Source organism: Phyllobates terribilis, unplaced genomic scaffold (assembly GCF_046119375.1).
Source record: "Phyllobates terribilis strain yellow unplaced genomic scaffold, ASM4611937v1 Scaffold_2__4_contigs__length_985480577, whole genome shotgun sequence".
Classification (NCBI taxonomy): domain Eukaryota; kingdom Metazoa; phylum Chordata; class Amphibia; order Anura; family Dendrobatidae; genus Phyllobates; species Phyllobates terribilis.
In genome coordinates, this window is record NW_027362762.1 from 577,923,650 (window position 1) to 577,946,159 (window position 22,510).

General features: G+C 46.8%; 1 protein-coding gene across 1 annotated transcript in view; it reads right to left on the reverse strand.

The window, feature by feature from the left end:
- The window catches only part of HNF1B (HNF1 homeobox B), a 186,923-nt gene that overhangs the window by 40,257 nt on the left and 124,156 nt on the right, over nt 1-22,510 (reverse strand). Inside the window, exons 5-6 of the mRNA XM_073666403.1 lie at nt 14,529-14,689; nt 9,918-10,062 (exon numbers count right to left, since the gene is read on the reverse strand). Of these exons, the coding sequence (XP_073522504.1) occupies nt 9,918-10,062; nt 14,529-14,689 (306 nt within the window). The remainder of the gene's footprint in view (nt 1-9,917; nt 10,063-14,528; nt 14,690-22,510) is intronic.

Genomic DNA, 22,510 nt, shown 5'->3' on the forward strand with positions numbered 1-22,510 from the left:
TGACCACCCCGAGCCACGGGACCGGGTCATCGCCACGGTGACTACAACCCCCAGCATTTCACAAAAGGCCCAGTTCCGGGTTCCCCACGCGGCCCAGGGGGCGAGTCAACTTTGGCGTAGTCGGCAGGATCGTGACCAACCCGCCACAAGCGGGTATTGCGTGCCTGAAAAGAGACTGTTTCACTGTATTGAAAATGGCGCCGGCCCCAGAAGAACAGATGCCATAATGTGCGCGCCAAAAGATAACGAGAAGTCACCTCCTATCGTGGGCCAGGTCCCAGAATGGCGCCAAAGACGGAGCCCACCCCCAACAGCCATGAGTGCGGCTGCAGAGATGTCCATCAGCGTGGGGGGGCTGCCCCTGAGAGTGATTGTCAGAAGATGGCCCCAGGACCACCCCTAATGGGAGCGGAAAGAGAAGAAGGCCGGGGGGCAGGGTGTGGTTTGGATCAGTCTTGGCAGACCACACCCGGAGATGGCAAGCAGCACCAACTCCAGCACCCTGACGGGTGGCTTGCTGCAGGCCATCGCGGCCCCGTACAGCCTCAAGGAGCTGATGGCGCAGCTCCCCGGAGGGGACCCGGTGTTCCTTCGGACGGCGTTGGAGGATTTGGACCAGAGGATGGTCCGGGCGCAGCGAAAAGCTGTAGCGGAATGAAGAGGGGAGATGGCCCGGTGGGTCGCGGCCCAGCAGCACAGCAGCCAGCGAGCCAGGCCCGGAGGACGAGGAGCGGAGGCCGGAAGTTGAGAGCAGCGCAGCCCTGGAAGCAGGTAAGGGGGACACCCCTGCCACCAGCCCTAATGTCACCAACCTGCCTCTGGACCCTGTCGCGGAGCCAGACGTTCCGGGCGTCGCTGCGCCTAACCTGCTCCCACTGCCGGCACGCAGGCCCCAAGCCGTGAGCCCCATCGCCAAGTCAAGCCCTAGGCCATGCCCCCTGTCCCCGGGTGCGGTCGGAGGCGGCTCGCACCAGGCACGGTCACAAGGCCTGACACCTGCAGGCGCATCCGAACCACGTGCGCCACCGGTGCCGAAGCCATCACCCTTAGGGGCCGACCTGTACAGCCAGCTCACCGGGCCCGATGGAGAGCCGGTCCCTGTGCCGGAGGGATGAGTTCACCCCAGTCGGTGGAAAGACCTGTCCACGGAGGCCGAGACCCCGCTTGCTCCACTCCTGCCGGTACCACAGCCAGTCACCGTCTCCCCGCTCCCGGAGGAAGAGGTCCAGATAGAATGGGACCAGACTGTGGAAGATCCAATGGGGTTTGCGCAGGAGAAGCAGGCGGCCGCATTTCGCAGGCAGGAGATCTGTGAGCAGCTTGCAAAGGAGGAGCGGGCGCGACGCCAGAAGAGGGAGCAGCTGCAGGTCCGGAGCACAGAGGAGAAGACAAGGACTCGTAGAAACCCCCAAACAGCACGCGGTCCTAAAGTAGCTGGGACCATGGTAAAGTTCCACCAGGAGAAAGGGTGGGAGTTTATCCGGGACCCTACCACGGACACGGACCTCTTTGTGAATAGGAGGGACGTGGAGAGTCATCTGTCAAAGGGACACCGGAAACGGGAGCTGTTCCCGGGAGATCGGGTAACATACACCCGGCATCGAGGCCTAAAAGGGTGGTATGCCCTCAATGTCCAGAGGGTGGAGGAAGAACATTACCAGGAGCACTGCTTTCCAGGGGACCCGGACGGGTCTGAAGAGTATGGCGAGGAGGAAGAGCGTGCACCAGGAAGACACAGCTATTAAAATGTGAGTGCACTGTACATAGTTGCCCGTTAGGGTACAAGAAGAGAAAGTTCACCCCGGATGGGGACTGTTGCCTGACTGTTGCCTGTTCGTTTTTGAAAGTTGCCCGGAGACGGGTTAGTAATAACCGGCTGAGGACTGGGAGCAGCCACTTTTTTATGAACTATCCGGCCGAGGACTGGTAGCAGTCAATTTTGTAAATAGTTGCACTTCCTAAAGTGCCCCCTACTGGTTTTATAAGAAACTACAACAACTGACCTCAGAACAAAAACCCGTAAGAGGTGGCCGAAGACGAGGTCCGGCAGCTGGATCAGCTACGCCCTGCAGCCACCCCAGGGCCTTCGTTGAGGGTTTACGAACGGGTCCCTCATGTTTAAAAGTTTTTCTACAGTTTGAACCTTAAAAATGGACACCTGGTCGCAAGTTGCACCGCGGCTAGTACAAGAGAGTCCACTTGAAAATGTTTTTCATGAAAGTTTTATATACCGAAATGCTTAGTATAATGCTTTACACTGTGTTCCAAATTATTATGCAAATAATATTTTCTCAGATTTTCCCAAATTACCTATATGAATTGCAGTCATTGTAATTTTCCAGTCAAATAACTATTAGAGTACAATTGAAAGGTTTTTGTACAAACTGCCTATGATAACAGTATATTTTTAAAAAAATAAAAAACTCAAACTGCACTCAAAATGCATGTTCCAAATTATTATGCACAGCAGAGTTTTCAACCTTTTCATTTTAATAAAGAACAAAAAAAGGGTCATTTTTGAAATTATAAGCATTACGAGGTTATTACAAACTGAAATCAAACAGTTCTCAACTCAAAACTTTATTCTAGGTGATGTTACATTTGCACATAGGACCGCTTGTTCGAAAGGAGCTTCTGCACTCTCTCGTCCATTGAATTTGTCAGGTTTTGGATGGTTTCTGCTTCAATTGTTTTGCATGAGGACAGAATACCCTCCCTTGCTTCGATGTGAACTGCCTCCCGCCATCATAGACACTCCTTTTGATGATGCTCCAGAGGTTCTCAATGGGGTTGAGGTCAGGGGAGCATGGGTGCCACACCATAAGTTTGTCCCAAATTATGCCCATAGCAGCAAGAGATGCAGATGTGTTATGTGCAGCATGAGACGGGGCATTATCATGCATGAAATGATCTCGATGGTCCAGATGGATGGAGTGGAGGATGGCTGGTTGATGCACACCCCATGCAAACATGGCTACGGCGCTAACAAGGAGGAGGTGGAGTAATGTTTTGGGCTGGAATCATGGGGAGAGAGATTGTTGGCCCTTTTAGGATCCCTGAAGGGGTAAAGATGAACTCCATAATGTATGTTGAGTTTCTAAAACAGCACTTCCTTCCATGGTTCAAGAAGAACCGTGCATTCCGCAGCAAGATCATTTTCATGCATGATAATGCCCCGTCTCATGCTGCACATAACACATCTGCATCTCTGGCTGCTATGGGCATAAAAGGGGACAAACTTCTGGTGTGGCACCCATGCTCCCCTGACCTCAACCCCATTGAGAACCTCTGGAGCATCATCAAAAGGAGTGTCTATGATGGCGGGAGGCAGTTCACATCTAAGCAACAGCTCTGGGAGGGTATTCTGTCCTCATGTCAAACAATTGAAGCAGAAACCATCCAAAACCTGACAAATTCAATGGACGAGAGAGTTCAGAAGCTCCTTTCGAACAAGCGGTCCTATGTGCAAATGTAACATCACCTAGAATAAAGTTTTGAGTTGAAAACTGTTTGATTTCAGTTTGTAATAACCTGGTAATGCTTATAATTTCAAAAATAACCATTTTTTTGTTCTTTATTAAAATGAAAAGGTTGAAAACTCTGCTGTGCATAATAATTTGGAACATGCATTTTGAGTGCAGTTTGAGTTTTTTATTTTTTTAAAAATATACTGTTATCATAGGCAGTTTGTACAAAAACCTTTCAATTGTACTCTAATAGTTATTTGACTGGAAAATTACAATGACTGCAATTCATATAGGTAATTTGGGAAAATCTGAGAAAATATTATTTGCATAATAATTTGGAACACAGTGTATATGATGTTTGATAAAAGAGTTCCAGCGATATTAAAAGTGCACTTATAATGGTGAAAAGAGAAAAGGTTTCCCATAAAGGGAAGTGATATGCAGTTGACAGGTTAAAAAAAAAAAAAAAAATTCTTTGCATGCCTTAATTGTCATTGTCTTTTGCTCTGTTCCAGCCCGCGGACGTGCTGTGATTTACCAGGGGGGAATGTAGCACCCTGGGGGTTCGGTTGCTACAGAGGTATTGCATCTCTTCCAGATGTGCGATATCTCACTCTTAGGTAAGGATGGAGTGTGGACCAGGACCCCGACACCTGCATGCGTTACACCACATTTCCGGGGGGGCAGGGCGACAGATATGCTCCAAGCAGAGCGCGACAGTCCCTGTCCCTGGCTGGAGTGGGGGGAGGGAACACCAAGGAAGGGGGAACCCTGTAGTGCAGGAGCAGGGAGGAAGCAGTTCCTGGGTACACCTAGAGGGAGGTACAAAAGGTGGGCACCATCTTAGTTTAAGAGAGAAGTCGGTTGAGTGCAGTCAGAGAGAAGATGTGACAGAGCAGGACTCTGTGGAGCTCTGCTCCGGACGCGGGTCTAGCCTGTGAGGCCCAGTCAGCACTGAAAGGAGAGAGAGAGAGTCGGGGGAATAGGAATGAAGAAGAGCGGAGGAGGCTCCAGGAGCACAGAGGAAAGAAGGGACCCTAGGGGTGTGGACCGGCTGGTAGCCACCATATGCCCGCATCTACCTGAGTAGAGGGGTCAGGCCAAGGGGAGACCGGTCCCCGAAACTAGTGGAGGCGAGGAACTACCCTCAACTAGAAACCGGAGGCTGTGACATTTCATATGGTGCAGCCCCTCACTACACCCGCTAGGAAGGCACCACATAGGGTCAGGGAAACTGGCGCCGAGGTTTACCCAGAGAAGGCCCGAGGCAGCCGGACAGAAGCGTGGTCACTGGTGGGGTACGACAGGCCAGAGGAAGGACACGCAAGGGGGGTCCTGCGAAGCACTCCAAAATTATCTGAGAGTTGGTCGAGCCCCCTCACCTGGTGAACATGGTGCGACGCGGGAAGTTACATCCGGCCGGAGTAACGTGGACTAACGAATTGTGAGTAAAGATCCTGGACTGCATTACAGAGACTCTGAGTCATTATTCCCGCGCCCCATCACCCCCATCATCCACCTACACTGCCCTGGGGCTACACTTCTCCCATGGGGAGTTACACCATTCCTGTGCTGCTCAACAACACCAGCCCCAGCAGTCTGCCCTGCAGCGGCGGTTCATCCTGACCGCAATCCAAGGGTGGTGTAGTCGGACATTTGAAAATAATGAAAACCATATCAATCGACTGCCACTGGTTTGACCACCCTGAGCCACGGGACCGGGTCATCGCCACGGTGACTACAACCCCCAGCATCGCACAAAAGGCCCGGTTCTGGGTTCCCCACGCGGCCCAGAGGGCGAGTCACATGCACTGGTGTTTTTGTAGATTCATGATTGAGGAATGTGCGGATCCCAGAGATATTTTGGAGTGGGAGTCGGCAGCAAGTGGAAAGGTCTTGGATCGGATGTCTGAAGGACAGATCAGAGTCAAGCTTGCGGGACTGGGAGAGTGGGCAGCCATTAATTTTGAAGGATAGGTCAGTTGGGGGGATGAATGAGATGGTGGAAAGATGATGAATTCAGTTTTATCCATGTTAAGTTTTACAAATCCAGCAGAGAAGAAAGATGAAATAGCGGACACACATTGTGGGATTCTGATTAGTAAGGAGGTGATATCAGGTCCAGAGAGCTAGATTTGTATCATCAGCATAGAGGTGATACTGAAAGCCGTGAGACTATTAGCTGTCCCAGGCCGAAGGTGTAGACGAAGAAGAGCAGGAGTACTAGAACTGAACTTTGGGAGACACCGACACATAGGGGACGAGATGAGGAGGTGGTGTGTGAGTGGGAGACACTGAATGTTTGGTCGGTTAGGTATGAAGAGATCCAAGATAAGGCCAAGTAGGTGATGCCGAGACAGCAGTACGCTTTATAAATGAGGGCCAGAAAGAATATGAGCTCCAGTAGATGACAAGCGCTGCATCAAGTGGCCCCTGCTCCTCTTCCTCCACCGAAACCTCACACACAGTACAGTCCTCAGAGGTGGCATCCCAATTACTCTTGCTTTCACCCGCGTCACAACTCTCCAACTACTCAACTGACTGTGGGGAACCACAGATGGGCAAGTCTGCAGAGCTGTTCACACATTATATTCCGGGGCATCAGAGATCTGATCCAAGCTTCACAGACTCAAGAGGGAGAAAGCATGTGCAGTGATGACCAAAAATTTTTTCAGTTGATCCGGGGCCGGACCAAGTAGGACTCAGATACTTGATGAGTCCTACTTGGGGACTCAGATACTTGAGGCACACACAGACTGTATTGTGTTGTCAAGGGAAGAAGAGGAGGAGGGTGACTCTCGGGGCAAGGAGTGGGAGTACAGAAAGGATGACAATGAGGTTGTAGATCCCACTTGGTGTGAACCCAGAGGCATGCAGCACAGTATCTCAGCAGGGGAGGTGGAGGAGGAAGACGAGGAGGTTACGTTGCGGCTTCCCGCAGAGACAGAGAGTTACGCAACCAAGACAAGCACTGCATCCTTAGCCCAAACTATGGCAGTTGCCAGCAGTGTTCACGGGTCTTCAGATGTCTAGCCTGGGTATTTTTTTGAGACCTCAAAAAATGACACAACTCACGTTATCTGCCAACTTTGTTAAAAATGACAGAATACAGTAAAAAAATGCAATAATTTGACTACTACATGCATGAACTGGCACATGCGTGATCAACATGCGTTAATCTGGTAATCTCACTGTGCTAAAATGCAGACTAGCGGGCCTCGCCAACCACCGGCTGCCCCATCAATCGCATCTTCTGCTTCTTCCTCCTCAGTCATCATGGCAAGTGTTCTCACACAGGTCTCCGGCCGCAGAAACCTCCACTTGTTTACCTGCTAAAGTCGGGAGGAGTGAGAGCCCAATAGCTGTTACGGAAGAGGACAGGCCTGCTGTTTTTGACTGTTCTCAGACACAGAGCACACCCCATCTTTCTCAATCCACCATAACATCTCTGTCTGCACCTCTCTCACAGTGCAGCAGCTTGTCGTGTTCCCCCTACTCCACCCGCTCTCAACACAGCAGCCAGCCCTCAATCCTACAGTTGAAAACCAGATTCTCCAATGTAACCTCTTAATCCTTGCAAGTTTCAACACAATGTTCACAAGGTAGACAGCAGCGGTGGTTGAAATCCTAGGCAACGAGCAAACTCCTTCATTATTATATAGGCCACAATCACTTTAGCTTGCTGGTATTTTTCTGTGGGAAAGAGCTTGTCTCCAACCAGCCAGGAATATCCAGTGAATGGCACGCCATGGTTTGGTATTAGCACCCCATACCAGAAGCGAAGCCATTCACAATTTCCTTCTCAGGAATTTTATTTGGTAGACTGGCTGTCAAAACATTAGTTTCTCACAAAGGAGCTGAAGACACTGAGTGGCAGTAGGTGCAAGTTTCTCCAGCATGACCTGTTTGTTAGATATCAGAGGGAGAACAGAATTGGGCTTTGCCAAAGTGCTTTGCGATCACGAATCTGAATGTGCCATATTCGTGTCAAATTTGAAACTTTCGAACATTCGCCGAACAAATTCGCTCAACACTAGTTAGGAACAGAAAAAAATCTATCTAAACTATCTGACTTAGAAGCAACCGCCTAGTTAACTAGCTAAAATCTCTAATGAATCCAGAAGCAGCGTCAGGAGTAGCCTCTCTGACCTGTTATAATCACAAAATGGCGCTAAAATATACAGTACAGACCAAAAGCTTGGACACACTTTCTCATTTAAAGATTTTTCTGTATTTTCATGACTATGAAAATTGTACATTCACACTGAAGGCATCAAAACTATGAATTAACACATGCGGAATTATATACTTAACAAAAAAGTGTGAAACAACTGAAAATATGTCTTATATTCTAGGTTCTCCAAAGTAGCCACCTTTTGCTTTGATGACTGATTTGCACACTCTTGGCATTCTATTGATGAGCTTCAAGAGGTAGTCACCGGAAATGGTCTTCCAACAATCTTGAAGGAGTTCCCAGAGATGCTTAGCACTTGTTGGCCCTTTTGCCTTCACTCTGCGGTCCAGCTCACCCCAAACCATCTCGATTGGGTTCAGGTCTGGTGACTGTGGAGGCCAGGTCATCTGGCGTAGCATCCCATCATCAAATAGCCCTTACACAGCCTGGAGGTGTGTTTGGGGTCATTGTTCTGTTGAAAAATAAATGATGGTCCAACGAAACGCAAACCGGATGGAATAGCATGACGCTGCAAGATGCTGTGGTAGCCATGCTGGTTCAGTATGCCTTCAATTTTGAATAAATCCACAACAGGGTCACCAGCAAAGCACCCCCACACCATCACACCTCCTTCTCCATGCTTCACGGTGGGAACCATTCACCTTTTCTGCGTCACACAAAGACACGGTGGTTGGAACCAAAGATCTCAAATTTGGACTATCAGACCAAAGCACAGAATTCCACTGGTCTAATGTCCATTCATTGTGTTCTTTAGCCCAAACAAGTCTCTTCTGCTTGTTGCTTGTCCTTAGTAGTGGTTTCTTGCAGGTATTTTACCATGAAGGCCTGCTGCACAAAGTCTCCTTTTAACAGTTGTTGTAGAGATGTGTCTGCTGCTAGAACTCTGTGTGGCATTGACCTGGTCTCTAATCTGAGCTGCTGTTAACCTGCGATATCTGAGGCTGGTGACTCGGATAAACTTATCCTCAGAAGCAGAGGTGACTCTTGGTCGTCCTTTCCTGGGGCGGTCCTCATGTGAGCCAGTTTCTTTGTAGCGCTTGATGGTTTTTGCAACTGCACTTGGGGACACTTTCAAAGTTTGCCCAATTTTTCGGACTGACTGACCTTCATTTCTTAAAGTAATGATGGCCACTCGTTTTTCTTTACTTAGCTGCTTTTTTCTTGTCATAGTACAAATTCTAACAGTCTATTCAGTAAGACTATCAGCTGTGTATCCACCAGACTTCTGCACAACACAAGTGATGGTCCCAACCCCATTTATAAGGCAAGAAATCCCACTTATTAAATCTGACAGGGCACACCTGTGAAGTGAAAACCATTTCCGGTGACTACCTCATGAAGCTCATCAAGAGAATGCCAAGAGTGTGCAAAGCAGTCATCAAAGCAAAAGGTGGCTACTTTGAAGAACCTAGAATATAAGACATATTTTCAGTTGTTTCACACTTTTTTGTTAACTATATAATTCCACATGTGTTAATTCATAGTTTTGATGCCTTCAGTGTGAATGTACAATTTTCATAGTCATGAAAATACAGAAAAATCTTTAAATGAGAAGGTGTGTCCAAACTTTTGGTTTGTACTGTATATAGAGAGGGACATGTGATTTTAGCAGCCAAAGGCACAAGCCCTTGTGTCTGGACATTGTGGAAGCTTCCTGGGCCCTTATTAGATAGCTGCAATTTGCACACATAAATTTAGGAAAAAAAAAAAGATTACAAGCACGCCACTCCTCTGAGCTCTTCCCACCCCCTCCCCTCATCAGACACGTTACTCCTGCCTGCTCATCATACACCACCACTATCCTAGCCAAAGTGCTAAAAATACTTTAGTGGCAATGCAATCATTTCCCGCACTTTTACCGAATTATACAGAATTTTGCAGATTTTAAGAAAAAATGCTTGTGTTTCCGATCACGAATCCAAATGTGCCATACTTGTGCCAAATTTGAAATTGGTGATCGTTTCTCGAACATATTCGCTCATCTCTAATCATGACGACATTTTTTGCTTCAAATTTTTTTTCTAATTTCCTCCTGTAAAACCTAGGTACGTTTTATAATCCGCAAAATATGGTATGTTTTAATATGTCCTGGCTATATATGTTTACATGCAGGGGGCAATGGATGGTGTGGCTGACCACCATGTTTAAAATAGCACTTCTGTGCCTCATTTATATAAAAAAGAAGTATCCTGTTTCAAATGCACTTTTATGTCATTTGCGGCTTTTGTAAATGCATCCAGATAGTAAAGACTTACTTTGTGTTATTGCCATGACCCCAGCAGAAATAGGTGCCATAATAAGGTTCTGTGATTGCTGAGAATTGTGGTGAACTGATTGAGATAAACTATGAATGTTCGTCAAGGTGCTTACAGGTGGCAGACCTCCTCCAGATACTGGGATCTGTTAAAATATAAAATAAGATATATTATACAAATCTACAACGTAGAAAAATAACCACAGACTATACACATTTACAAATCAATAAAAGAAAATATGGGTCCATTCACGACTCGTGCTCCAAGGAGTAGCCCTATTTCTTTGAGCGATTGATGGGGTCTCAGGCCTCGAACCACCATTAATCAAAGGTACAAAACAGTGAATACATCATATCAAATCTATTTTAACTCCACAAAGGCCAGGCAATTTTTCATATTTGCGCTTTTGTTTTTTCCTCCCCTTATTACAAGAGCTATAACTCTTTTATTTTTGATATGGCCATGTAATGCCGAAAAACTGCAATTTTAGGGTATTGATTTTTTTCCCGCTACACAAATTAATTTATTTCATATTTTAATAGATCATACTTTTACAAATGCAGCAAGACCAAATGTGTATTTATTTATTTTTTTATTTCTTCATTTTTAATGTGGTAAAAAGGGGGGTAATCGATTTTTGTTTCACATTTTTTAAAATCATTTTTTTTACTTTTCACTGTATTTGTTAATCCCTTTAGGGGACTTGAACCTGCAATCAGCCGATTGCTTGTGCTACACTAACGAGCAAAAGGGTAACAATGTTTTTAACTTTTGACTTTCAGGCTCAATATCTCACCATCCACTACTGCTTCGAACGTGAGACTACCATCATTTTATAGACAATCATCCTGACTATCTCATACATAAATTTGACTTGCAACTATTTAGAATATGATTAGTTATGCAGACCCTTGTCATGTCACTGCATTGTTACTGTTTTGCTCCTTAAAATCAAAATTTAAATTTTTATTATGTTGTTAGTATTTTGTAAATCTACCTTTTGGCTTTCAGAACAGCCTGAATCCTTCTGGGCATGCTCTCAATCAGATTCAAACATGTCTCGACTGAAATCTGATCCCAGGCCTCTTCTACATGTTCCCAAAGCTGGTGCATACAGGTCAACTCACATGGGTGTGTACCATAATTTTTGACCCAAAAGACACCTTTTTTTCCCTCAAATTTGGGAGGAAAATGGGGGTAGCGTCTTATGGTCCCAAAGTTACTTTACCCAATAGTTGCGGTGGTGGTGGAGCGGGATCGCAGGGTCCTTCCTCCTTCAGGAATGCGGTGGCGGTAACGGCGGCAGCAGCAGAAGAGGTGAAATTCTGTCGGCGGTGAAGCGGTGAGGCAGAGCGGCTGGAGCTGGGACCTGTGCCTGGCCGGGGCTGGGGCCAATGTCAGGCTGTGAGCGGCGTTGGGCGGTGAAACAGAGCGGTTTTGCGCAGCCATCTTCTTGAGGCCGTGATCTACAGGAAAATGCCCACCCGAGCTGGCGCAAGCGCAGACTGTGAGCTCCGGCGGCAATTTTCCTGTAGATTACAGCTTTAGGAAGATGCCCACGCACACCGGAAAACAGTGCACGCCGCGCTGCCTCACCGCCCAATGCCCCTGCCAGCCCCAGCCACAGGCCCCGACCTCAGCCTCAGCCTGGCACAGGCCTCAGCCCCAGGCCAAATGCCCCGTCCTCAGCCTCAGGCCCCATCCACAGCCCCAGGCCTCAGCCACAGGCCCCATCCTCAGCCTCAGGCCCCATGCTCAGACCCAGGCCTCAGCCTCAGACCCCGTCCTCAGCCCCAGGCCCCATCCTCAGCCTCAGGCCCCATCCTCAGACCCCATCCTCAGGCTCAGGCCCCATCCTCAGCCTCATGCCCCATCCTCAGCCTCAGGCTCCATCCTCAGCCCCAGGCCTCAGCCTCAGGCCCCATCCTCAGCCTCAGGCCCTGGCCTCAGCCACAGGCCCCGGCCCCAGGCCTGGGCCTCAGCCATAGCCACAGGCCCTGGCCTCAGCCCCAGCCAGGCACCGACCCCATATCATGTCACCTCTTCTGCTGTAGCCGGCGGGTTCCAGAGGGAGGGAATGGAGGGCCCTGTGATCCTGCTCCACCACCACCACAACTCCCCGTTGCTGGAGCACCGGCTTTTTGCATCCAGGGTCCGCAGCATTCCTTCACTTCTGCTGGCTTTCTGAAGGACCCTGCCTCCTGTGACCCTCACTCCACCGCCCCCCAGGTAAGATACCATACCTATTCAGACTATAAGATGGATCCCCATCTTATAAAAAAACATTTTTTCTTATTTTTGACCCCAAAATTTGGGGTGCGTCTTATCGTCTGGTGCGTCTTATAGTCCAAAAAATATTGTATACAGTTTTTTCTTCAACTCTACCCACAACTGTTCGATTAGGTTGAGGTCTAGGGACTGTGGGGCCCAATCCAGCACCTCTACTTCGTTGTCATTGAACCAATTCTTTGCCAATCTCAACGTATGCTTCGGGTCGTTGTCCTGCTTGAACACTATGTCATTCTTTTCATACCCATAGTACTCGAGTGTACAAAGTAACACATCTTGTAGGATACTCACATGTAGCCCAGCATTGAGAACACCATCGATCCAGGTCAAGTATCTAATGCCTTTGGCTGTGCAACAATCCTATATCATCAGGCTTCCTCCACTGAACTTGACAGTTCCTTCAATTTCTCGATCCATTATACCCTTTTTTCCTTGTTTCTTCCAGACCCATTTGAACCCATCAGAACCTAGTCTATTGACTTTCATCTCATAGCTCCAAATCACCTGTTTCCAATCTTCCACTGTCCACTTTTCATACTTGTTTGAAAACTTGAGACGATGCTTCTTATGACGATATTGAAGTCAATGCTTCTTCACCTTTTTTCAAGCCACTATTCCAGATTTGTTTAAAGTGCGTAGCACGGTGCTTGAATAGACATTTGTGATCTCACTATTACGTAGCATACGAGCCACTTCCACTTCCAACTGTCATGGCACTCACATGATGCAGTTTGGTAATTTTCTCGGCCGAGAAGCTGTTATAGATGAGCTGGATGATGTTGTTTATCTTTTCTTGGGAAATCTACTTCATGGCTGCTCCTCGATTCAAACCAGTGACCTTTCGCTTGGGAATCAACCTAATAACACATTGCACTATTAGGGAATGTGAGAACAGGTTGTATTTTGTAGTATACAGGAAGAAAAAGATTTTTCCACTACCAGGACAGTAACATTGCAGTGACATAACAAGAATCTGCATAACTAATCATATGCTAAGTAGTTGCTAGTCAAATTTATGTATTAGATAGCCAAGATGATTGTCTATAAAATAATGGTAGTCTAACATTCGAAGCAGTAGCTGATGGTGAGATATTGAGCCTGAAAGTCAAAAGTTCAAAATATGCTTACCATTTTGCTCGTTAGCAGCATTGCTGTATATAACAGAAATCAGGGTCTCTTATGAATGCCAGACACGATCATGTCTTGGGCACCCCACTGCCGGCTCTCATTAAATGATGCTGTCACCGCTGTTAGAGGCAGATGATGGCTAATTATCATGGTCATCATCTGCCGGGAAAGACATTTTTGGCATTGGAAACACTTGATGGTCCCACATTTGTTTTTTTGTTAATTGTTGAAACATTACAATAATTACTATTTATGATCACCTTTAGAAAGATACAAAAAAGGATGATATCTACTATATTTACTAACAAACAGTAAGAGAGTGTACAGACATTAAAGCATGGGAACATAGCTAATTCTTTCTGTGAGAAAGAAGTTTTTAAACAGGCAGGGAAATGTTTTACCTCACAGAAAGTAGCATCTTTGGTCCCATATTGTCCTGTCTGTATACTCTCTTTTCCTTCCTTCCCTGCCCAGGAGCTGTGGTATGATCAGACCATGTTCCTGTACGGTCCGACACAGCCATTACACAGTACACAGCAGGGGCACATTTATAAGATTATCTCAGCACAGAAACATTTTTTTCACACTTACAATTGTGGAACTTATTTTTATTCCAAGATTTATTGATTAAAATGTACTTTGTAGGAAAAACCCCTTTATTTAACTAATATTGACTTGAAAAAGAGTGCTAAACCTTAACTAGATTATCAGAACTTCTGGTTTGGCTGTCAACTGTTCACTGACAGCTTAAACAAAAAAGTTCTGAGTGCTGAATAAAGAAGCCAAAGATTGGAAATGAAAAGGGAAAGTATTTTACTTAGTGAAAAAAAAATACTGAATCTGACCTACCCCTTCAAAGAGTAGGCTTTTGGAGAGTCAGTTTTATCAATGTGCATGTCATCTGCAAGGAAAAACAAACACTGTTCCACCCACTTTTCTACTTTGCAAGGTATTTAATCAATAAAAAGTGAACAGCTCTTTGTTACATTTATTGGTCAGCTTCAAAAAGACCTTAAAGTGGGTCAGAGAACTGTTTTTTAGTGCAAACTCTCCATTCCAGATTTTTAGTCTACAATGCTTCTTTGTTTACCGCTGACCCTGTGAGAACCTTAAAAAAAAGAATACTGTGTGTTTTGCTTGCTTGTCTCTCTTATCTTATCTGCAGTGCAGCTACAATAGACCAGGTGTACTCACCAATTTACCATCAGGTGAAAGCATGTTATGGCCAGGATCCAAGCTCACTGGAGAAACCTGCTGGAGGACTGACTGACTGGTCAACATGGCATTGTTACCATGGTGATTAATAGTTGATGATGAAGTGACCTCGCTGTTTCCTTGTTGATTGTATCTTACGCCTGCAAAATTAAGCATGTACATTACTCTAATGTACAGTCTAGGAACACTGCCTAACACAGGGCAATAGCTGAATGTACAAAAGAACACAAACTCATGTGTCAGAGATATGCTTTTAGGAATGAATATTTAAAGAGAACCTATTAATTGCTAAAAAAAAAAAGAAAAGAATTACATACAGTGTAAAAATCCCTGAGCTCCGTTGATTCTTCCACTTTTCCATTTTTATCTGTGTTACTGCAATACAGAGATATTCATGTGTTGCTTATTGAACATAGTATGTGAAATCTCAGTTTAACTGGGCCTTTCTTCAGAGTCCTCTCTGTGGGGGTGGGCTATTTTCTTTCACCCATCCCAATCAGACACTGCCACACAGCTCAGCAGTTGATAGACTGATGCAATAGCTGCGGATCTGTGATTTGGCAATGTCTAGGATTGGGGGTGAAACAAAATCAAAAGCCCCCAGAGAAAGCTCTGAATAAATGCTCAATTGCATTGCAACCAGAGATTTCACATGCTGGACTCCAGAAAAAAATAAATGTGAATATCTCTGTGCAATGGAGCGACACAATGCAAAATGGAAAGAGTGGCAAAATCAAGAGATTGTAAGTATTTTTTTTCATTTTTTTGAGCAATTGACAGGTTTCCCTTAAGCAATACTGTGTAATGGAACATGGTATTTATATTTGTCAAATTCATATGGAATCTGAATATTCTCCGTAGGTCCACATATGAACTCAAATTATAAGAAGGTACAAGAGGGTGCCATAAAAACCTAGAAGCCTATGAGTACACTTGTGCACATGAGGCCATAGATCATGTAAGTACTAGCCTCAAAGGTCTTTATAGTATGTTATGTGTAATCACAACTGGATAGATAGATAGATAGATAGATAGATAGATAGATAGATAGATAGATAGATAGATAGATAGATAGATAGATAGATAGCAAAATATAGGTGCAGCACAAGCAAAAAGCATATGGTTGCAAGTGGGTGCAATGCCTAATAGACAATACCAAACCTCTGAATTAGTTCATTCACAGATTGGTTCATTTAAGAAAAGGACTCAGAGTACATTAACAGGAAGGAGGTGTTCAGGGTGTTTTCCTTGTTTGAGTTGTATAAATTTGACAAATATGATAAAGGGGAAAATTTTTAAACATCGTACTTCTGGGAAAATATATAACATCAAATATTATATGACGTGACACTGATCATGTTATTTATGTTTTGCAATGAAGATGTAAATTATTATACGTCGGTGAAACAACATGGGATTTCAAAACTAGAATCAATCACCATCGCTATACAATTAGGAAAAAGAAATTAGATTTACAGGTTTTGAAGCATTTTGTAGAATTAGGGCATAAAGAAAAAGACCTCAAATTCACTATAATAGACCATGTTCCTCCACTCAAAAGAGGAGGTGATAGGAAAAAATACTCAAAAGGAAAGAACTTATGAATTTATATATAGACTTGAGTCATTAAAACCTAATGGTCTCAATGTAGACTTTAAATTGTATACATTAATTTGATGGATCTCCTATATATGGCTAATCTCCCTATTGTGGTATTTGTGTATATAATTTTTTTATTTTGTTCTTTTAATTTTTTTTATTAGAATATATATTTTTTCATGTTTTCACAGATAATTGCACATTGAAGACACATTTGGAAATATGTAAAATATTGATTATAATCTTATGACTCCTCAATATTGTATGCTATGCTGTTTTCTCTGCATCCGAATATTTTCGTGATTTTATATATGCAAGTATCATTGTAGTCTTCTTTCCACTAAATGAGGAATAAGTAGCCCTTCTGGGACATTAAAGGCCCCGTCACACTAAGCGATATCGCTAGCGAGATCGCTGCTGTGTCACGGTTTTGGTGACTCACCAGCGACCTCACCAGCGATGTCGCTATGTGTGACACTTTGCAACGATCAGGCCCCTGCTGTGAGGTCGCTGATCGTTGCAAAGTGTCCTGGACCATTTTTTGGTCGTTGGCCTCCCGCTGGCCAGCACACATCGCTGTGTGTGACCAGCGGGAGCAGCGATCAGGCTGGTAACCATGGTAAATATCGGGTTACTAGGGGCACGCGCGCACTTAGTAACCCGCTGTTTACCATAGATACCACTCTGCTAAGGTGAGCGGAGGCTCCAGTGCACCGTAGCAGAGTGATATCCATGGTAAATATCGGGTTACTAGGGGCACGCGCGCACTTAGTAACCCGCTGTTTACCATAGATACCACTCTGCTAAGGTGAGCGGAGGCTCCCGCGCACCGTAGCAGAGTGGTATCCATGGTAAACAGCGGGTTACTAGGGGCACACGCGCACTTAGTAACCCAATATTTACCATAGTTAACAGCCTGCTCCTGCTTAAGCAGCAGTCTGGTAACGGGAGCAGGACATCGTGGAACGATTCTTTCCACGATATCGCTGCTCCCCTGATCGCTGGTGAGCCTGCCTGTTTGACAGCTCACCAGCGATGTATTAGCGATGCAGCAACGATCCCTGACAGGTCGTATCGTTGTCGGGATCGCTGCTGCATCGCTTAGTGTGACGGGGCCTTTACTATACAGAAGTGGATTAAGACCTCTTTAAATATATAAACTAGATAAAGTAACAATATAAAGAGGATTATTAATATGAATCAATCTGCTAAAATTGATGTGGAGAATTGATATACTAAAAAATCGATGCAGTGAGAATGGTGTGGCATTTATAGAGGTATGACCTTTAATAAGATGGTGTCTGAGAACACTAAGAGGCTATAGCGCGTGCGCGAATTAATGAGATCATCTTCAATAAAATTGGGCTTTAGCGCATGCGCAAATGAAATCTTTGTAACTCTATGTGCTGCATGCTTGTAGCATGCCCACTGCTACTTTCACGATGCCGCAAGTGGCATGAACATGGATATCATGATATTGCTATAGATGGTGGGGTGAGTCATAATAATAAATTATTTGCAATGTAATCATTATGATCAATTAAGATGAATTATATCTATATGCACTTTTGAATATACTGAATATGTAGGTGTGGCACCCCAGGGGTCTGGTTTCCACAGTAATGCAATGTTATGTCTGAGAGCAGGTGGGAGGTCTCTTGGTCAGGAATCCTATGCATGCCACACCTCCTGCCCAGTCCTGGGAGGGGAAGGACTTCCCCTATATAAACCTGGGGCTGAGGCAGGGTTAGAGAGTTCAGAGGGAGAGTTGAGCCAGGAGGGCTGACAGGGAGCTGTGGCTCCGGCTGGGCCCAGCTCCTGGGCCATGCCAGAAGTAGAGACAGAGAAGAGAAGCAGCTATGGGAAGAAATAACAGGAGCTCTGTGGGAGCAGTGTTACAAGGAGTCAGGGGCTGGCAGCTGCAGAGCTCGCCCTGACTGAGAAGTTATCACCGGACCCGGAGTCCGAGGCTGTGGGGACTAACTCCTATCCAGCAGCAGAAACCGACCGGCAGGGGATTGCAGGTCCTCTGGCCCAGAAACCCGAAGGCACGGTCACACGCGTGGGACCAGCACCGCCGTCGTGGAGCGGAAGCTACTAGAAGGCCCCGAGTCACCGGCCATACGGGTGAGCACCACACGGTACACTCAGGGACGTGGGCTACTTATACCCGCTTCTAGCAAGGTAGCCAGAAGAGTATCGTTAGTTTGGGAGGCCTACAACTCCGCCTGGCCAGGGGAGATCCCATCTGCTCAAGGACTGACCAGGCCCCAATCGCTAGCCAGTACTTCGGGAGGGTCTATCGTTGTCACCAGTAAAGACCCTGAACTACACCGTACCATCTCTGAGTGGTTCCTGCTACCCCCATCATCCACGTCGGCTGCCCTGAGGCCATACCCCTCCCGTTGGGGGTTATACTATCACGCTGCACAATCCTACCACCGGCCTCAGCGGTCTGCCCTGCAGCAGCAGCTCCTTAGCTGTACTCAACGGGTGGCGTAGTCGTCCAACATCTACCGCTAATACAGCGCCACTTAGTCTGACTCCCTGGGCACGGACCGGATCACCACCACGAGACTACAACCCTCAAGAGATCCGGCTCCGGGTAACCTCCCGCATGCGCAACGCAGCGCGACACAGGCCCAGGGGCGTGTCAACTTTTGGCGTAGTCGGCAGGATTTCGTGCCCGCAACCACCGGGTACTGCGTGCCTGAAAAAGACTGTTCAAACTTACCTGTGGTGAAGATTCCCGCCATCGGTGGAGTTTTCCCGCCATCCGGCGCCATCTTCAGCCTTCTTCCCGCCATACGTGGAGTTTTCCCGCCATTGGACGCCATCTTGAGGACGCTGCGCGGGAAGAAGAGGGGCGTGGACTCCGAAAGCGCGCGAGAACTGAAGCCCCGCCTCACGTCCGGACGTTGCGTAAGGTCCTGGAAGGAGCCCAGCAGACGCCGACGTCACAGGAGCGCGACGGAAGGTCCTCAACCCTGACGATCCACTGCGGAGCCGCGGCCTACGGAAGAGGATCATCGCAAGGTAGGCCACGGTCCACTAGGGGGGAGAAGGATGCCGGATACGGAGGAGAACTTCACCGCTTCAACCCCCGCCAGCGCCACCGCTGTTGCGGTCATGTCTTTCGCCATGCCCTATATCCCGGGGGCAGCCTGGCTACCCCAGTACTCAGGGGAGTCACATACCCTGCATGACTTTAGAGAAAAGCTGGATAGCCTCTTCCAGGTGTACCCCCTCACAGAGGAGCAAAAAGTGAGCATCCTGGTGGCCCAATTAACCGGGGCAGCCCAAAGGGGGGTAAGGTCCTGGCCACCTGGGAGGAGGACTGTCGCAGAGATACTAACCCAGCTAACCGAGGAGGAGCTGCAGTACTACCAATACGAGGAAAGCCAAGAGGACCCGGACGGGTCTGAGGACTACCCTCAGGAGGGAGCACAAAGAGGACATAGCTACTGAAGGGAAGTAGCGTGAATAAAGAGCTGTAAATAGTTACCCGTAAGGGTACAAGGACTACTGCTAATTAAAATATGGTCCCCGTTGGGATTAGTGAATTGTTCCCCATGTGCCCCTATCTTAAACCAGGCTGAGGACTGTGAGCAGCCATTCCTTATCCCCACTGGCCGAGGACTGAGAGCGGCCATATCCTGTAAATAATTATGTGTTTCTAGTTATTTTTAGGAGTCCTTGGTGGATTTACCGGGAATCCTTGTACAATTGGTTGGAGCGTAACCCAGGATGGACTAAAAGACTGTTAAGGACTCGGGGCAGGACAGACCCCTACCTGGTTACGTCTCCCTGTTTTGGTGAAATGGACACCTTGCTTTTCTTCAAAAACTGCACCCGGTTGCGGACACGCCGTGACCATCTTTATGTGTTTTCTTATTGTATTATTATTGTTATACCCTGTTATGTCTTTCTAAAAAAAATATGTTTAGTCCCGGAGTACTAAATTTCACTAGGGGGGAATGTGGCACCCCAGGGGTCTGGTTTCCACCGTAATGCAATGTTATGTCTGAGAGCAGGTGGGAGGTCTCTTGGTCAGGAATCCTATGCATGCCACACCTCCTGCCCAGTCCTGGGAGCGGAAGGACTTCTCCTATATAAACCTGGGGCTGAGGCAGGGTTAGAGAGTTCAGAGGGAGAGTTGAGCCAGGAGGGCTGACAGGGAGCTGTGGCTCCGGCTGGGCCCAGCTCCTGGGCCATGCCAGAAGTAGAGACAGAGAAGAGAAGCAGCTATGGGAAGAAACAACAGGAGCTCTGTGGGAGCAGTGTTACAAGGAGTCAGGGGCTGGCAGCTGCAGAGCTCGCCCTGACTGAGATGTTATCACCGGACCCGGAGTCCGAGGCTGTGGGGACTAACTCCTATCCAGCAGCAGAAACCGACCGGCAGGGGATTGCAGGTCCTCTGGCCCAGAAACCCGAAGGCACGGTCACACGCGTGGGACCAGCACCGCCGTCGTGGAGCGGAAGCTACTAGAAGGCCCCGAGTCACCGGCCATACGGGTGAGCACCACACGGTACACTCAGGGACGTGGGCTACTTATACCCGCTTCTAGCAAGGTAGCCAGAAGAGTATCGTTAGTTTGGGAGGCCTACAACTCCGCCTGGCCAGGGGAGATCCCATCTGCTCAAGGACTGACCAGGCCCCAATCACTAGCCAGTACTCCGGGAGGGTCTATCGTTGTCACCAGTAAAGACCCTGAACTACACCGTACCGTCTCTGAGTGGTTCCTGCTACCCCCATCATCCACGTCGGCTGCCCTGAGGCCATACCCCTCCCGTTGGGGGTTATACTATCACGCTGCACAATCCTACCACCGGCCTCAGCGGTCTGCCCTGCAGCAGCAGCTCCTTAGCTGTACTCAACGGGTGGCGTAGTCGTCCAACATCTACCGCTAATACAGCGCCACTTAGTCTGACTCCCTGGGCACGGACCGGATCACCGCCACGAGACTACAACCCTCAAGAGATCCGGCTCCGGGTAAGCTCCCGCATGCGCAACGCAGCGCGACACAGGCCCAGAGGCGCGTCATAGGTCTTTGATGGAATCATTGTATTGATACTCATGGAACTTGCACTGTGCACATTATATGTATATGGAATGGAATTTTATGAATTTATATATCAATTACCATGTAATTGGAACACCTATTTATATATAGCACGGTGGCTCAGTGTTTAGCACTGCAGTCTTGCAGCGCTGGGGTACTGGGTTCAAATCCCACCAAGAACAACATCTGCAAGGAGTTTGTATGTTCTCCCTGTGTTTGCGTGGGTTTCCTCCAGGTTCTCCGGTTTCCTCCCACATTCCAAAGACATACTAACAGGGATTGTGAGCCCCAATTGGGACAGTACCCATAATGTCTGTAAATTGTCTGAATTGTAAAGCACTGTGGAATATGTTGCCACTATATAAATAAAAAGATTATAATACAGTTATATGAAAAAGTTTGGGCACCCCTATTAATCTTAAGCTTAATGTTTTATAAAAATTGGTGTTTTTGCAACAGCTATTTCAGTTTGATATATGTAATAACTGTTGGATACAGAAATGTTTCTGCCTTGAAATGAGGTTTATTGTACTAACAGAAAATGTGCAATCTGCATTCAAACAAAATTTGACAGGTGCATAAGTATGGGCACCCTTATCATTTTCTTGTTTTAAATACTCCTACCTACTTTTTACTGACTTACTAAAGCACTTTTTTTTGGTTTTGTAACCTCATTGAGCTTTGAACTTCATAGCCAGGTGTATGCAATCATGAGAAAAGCTACTTAAAGTGGCCACTTGCAAGTTGTTCTCCTGTTTGAATCTCCTCTGAAGAGTGGCATCATGGGCTCCTCAAAACAACTGTCAAATGATCTGAAAACAAAGATTATTCAACATAGTTGTTCAGGGGATGGATAGAAAAAGCTGTCTCAGAGATTTAACCTGTCAGTTTCCACTGTGAGGAACATAGTAAGGAAATGGAAGAACACAGGGACAGTTCTTGTTAAGGCCAGAAGTGGCAGGCCAAGAAAAACATCAGAAAGGCAGAGAAGAAGAATGGTGAGATCAGTCAAAGACAATCCTCAGACCACCTCCAGAGAGCTGCAGCATCAACTTGCTGCAGATGGTGTCACTGTGCATCGGTCAACTATACAACGCACTTTGCACAAGGAGAAGCTGTATGGGAGAGTGATGCAAAAGAAGCCGTTTCTGCAAGCACGCCACAAACAGAGTCGGCTGAGGTATGCAAAAGCACATTTGGAGAAGCCAATTTCTTTTTGGAAGAAGGTCCTGTGGACTGATGAAACCAAGATTGAGTTGTTTGGTCATACAAAAAGGTGATATGCATGGCGGCAAAAAA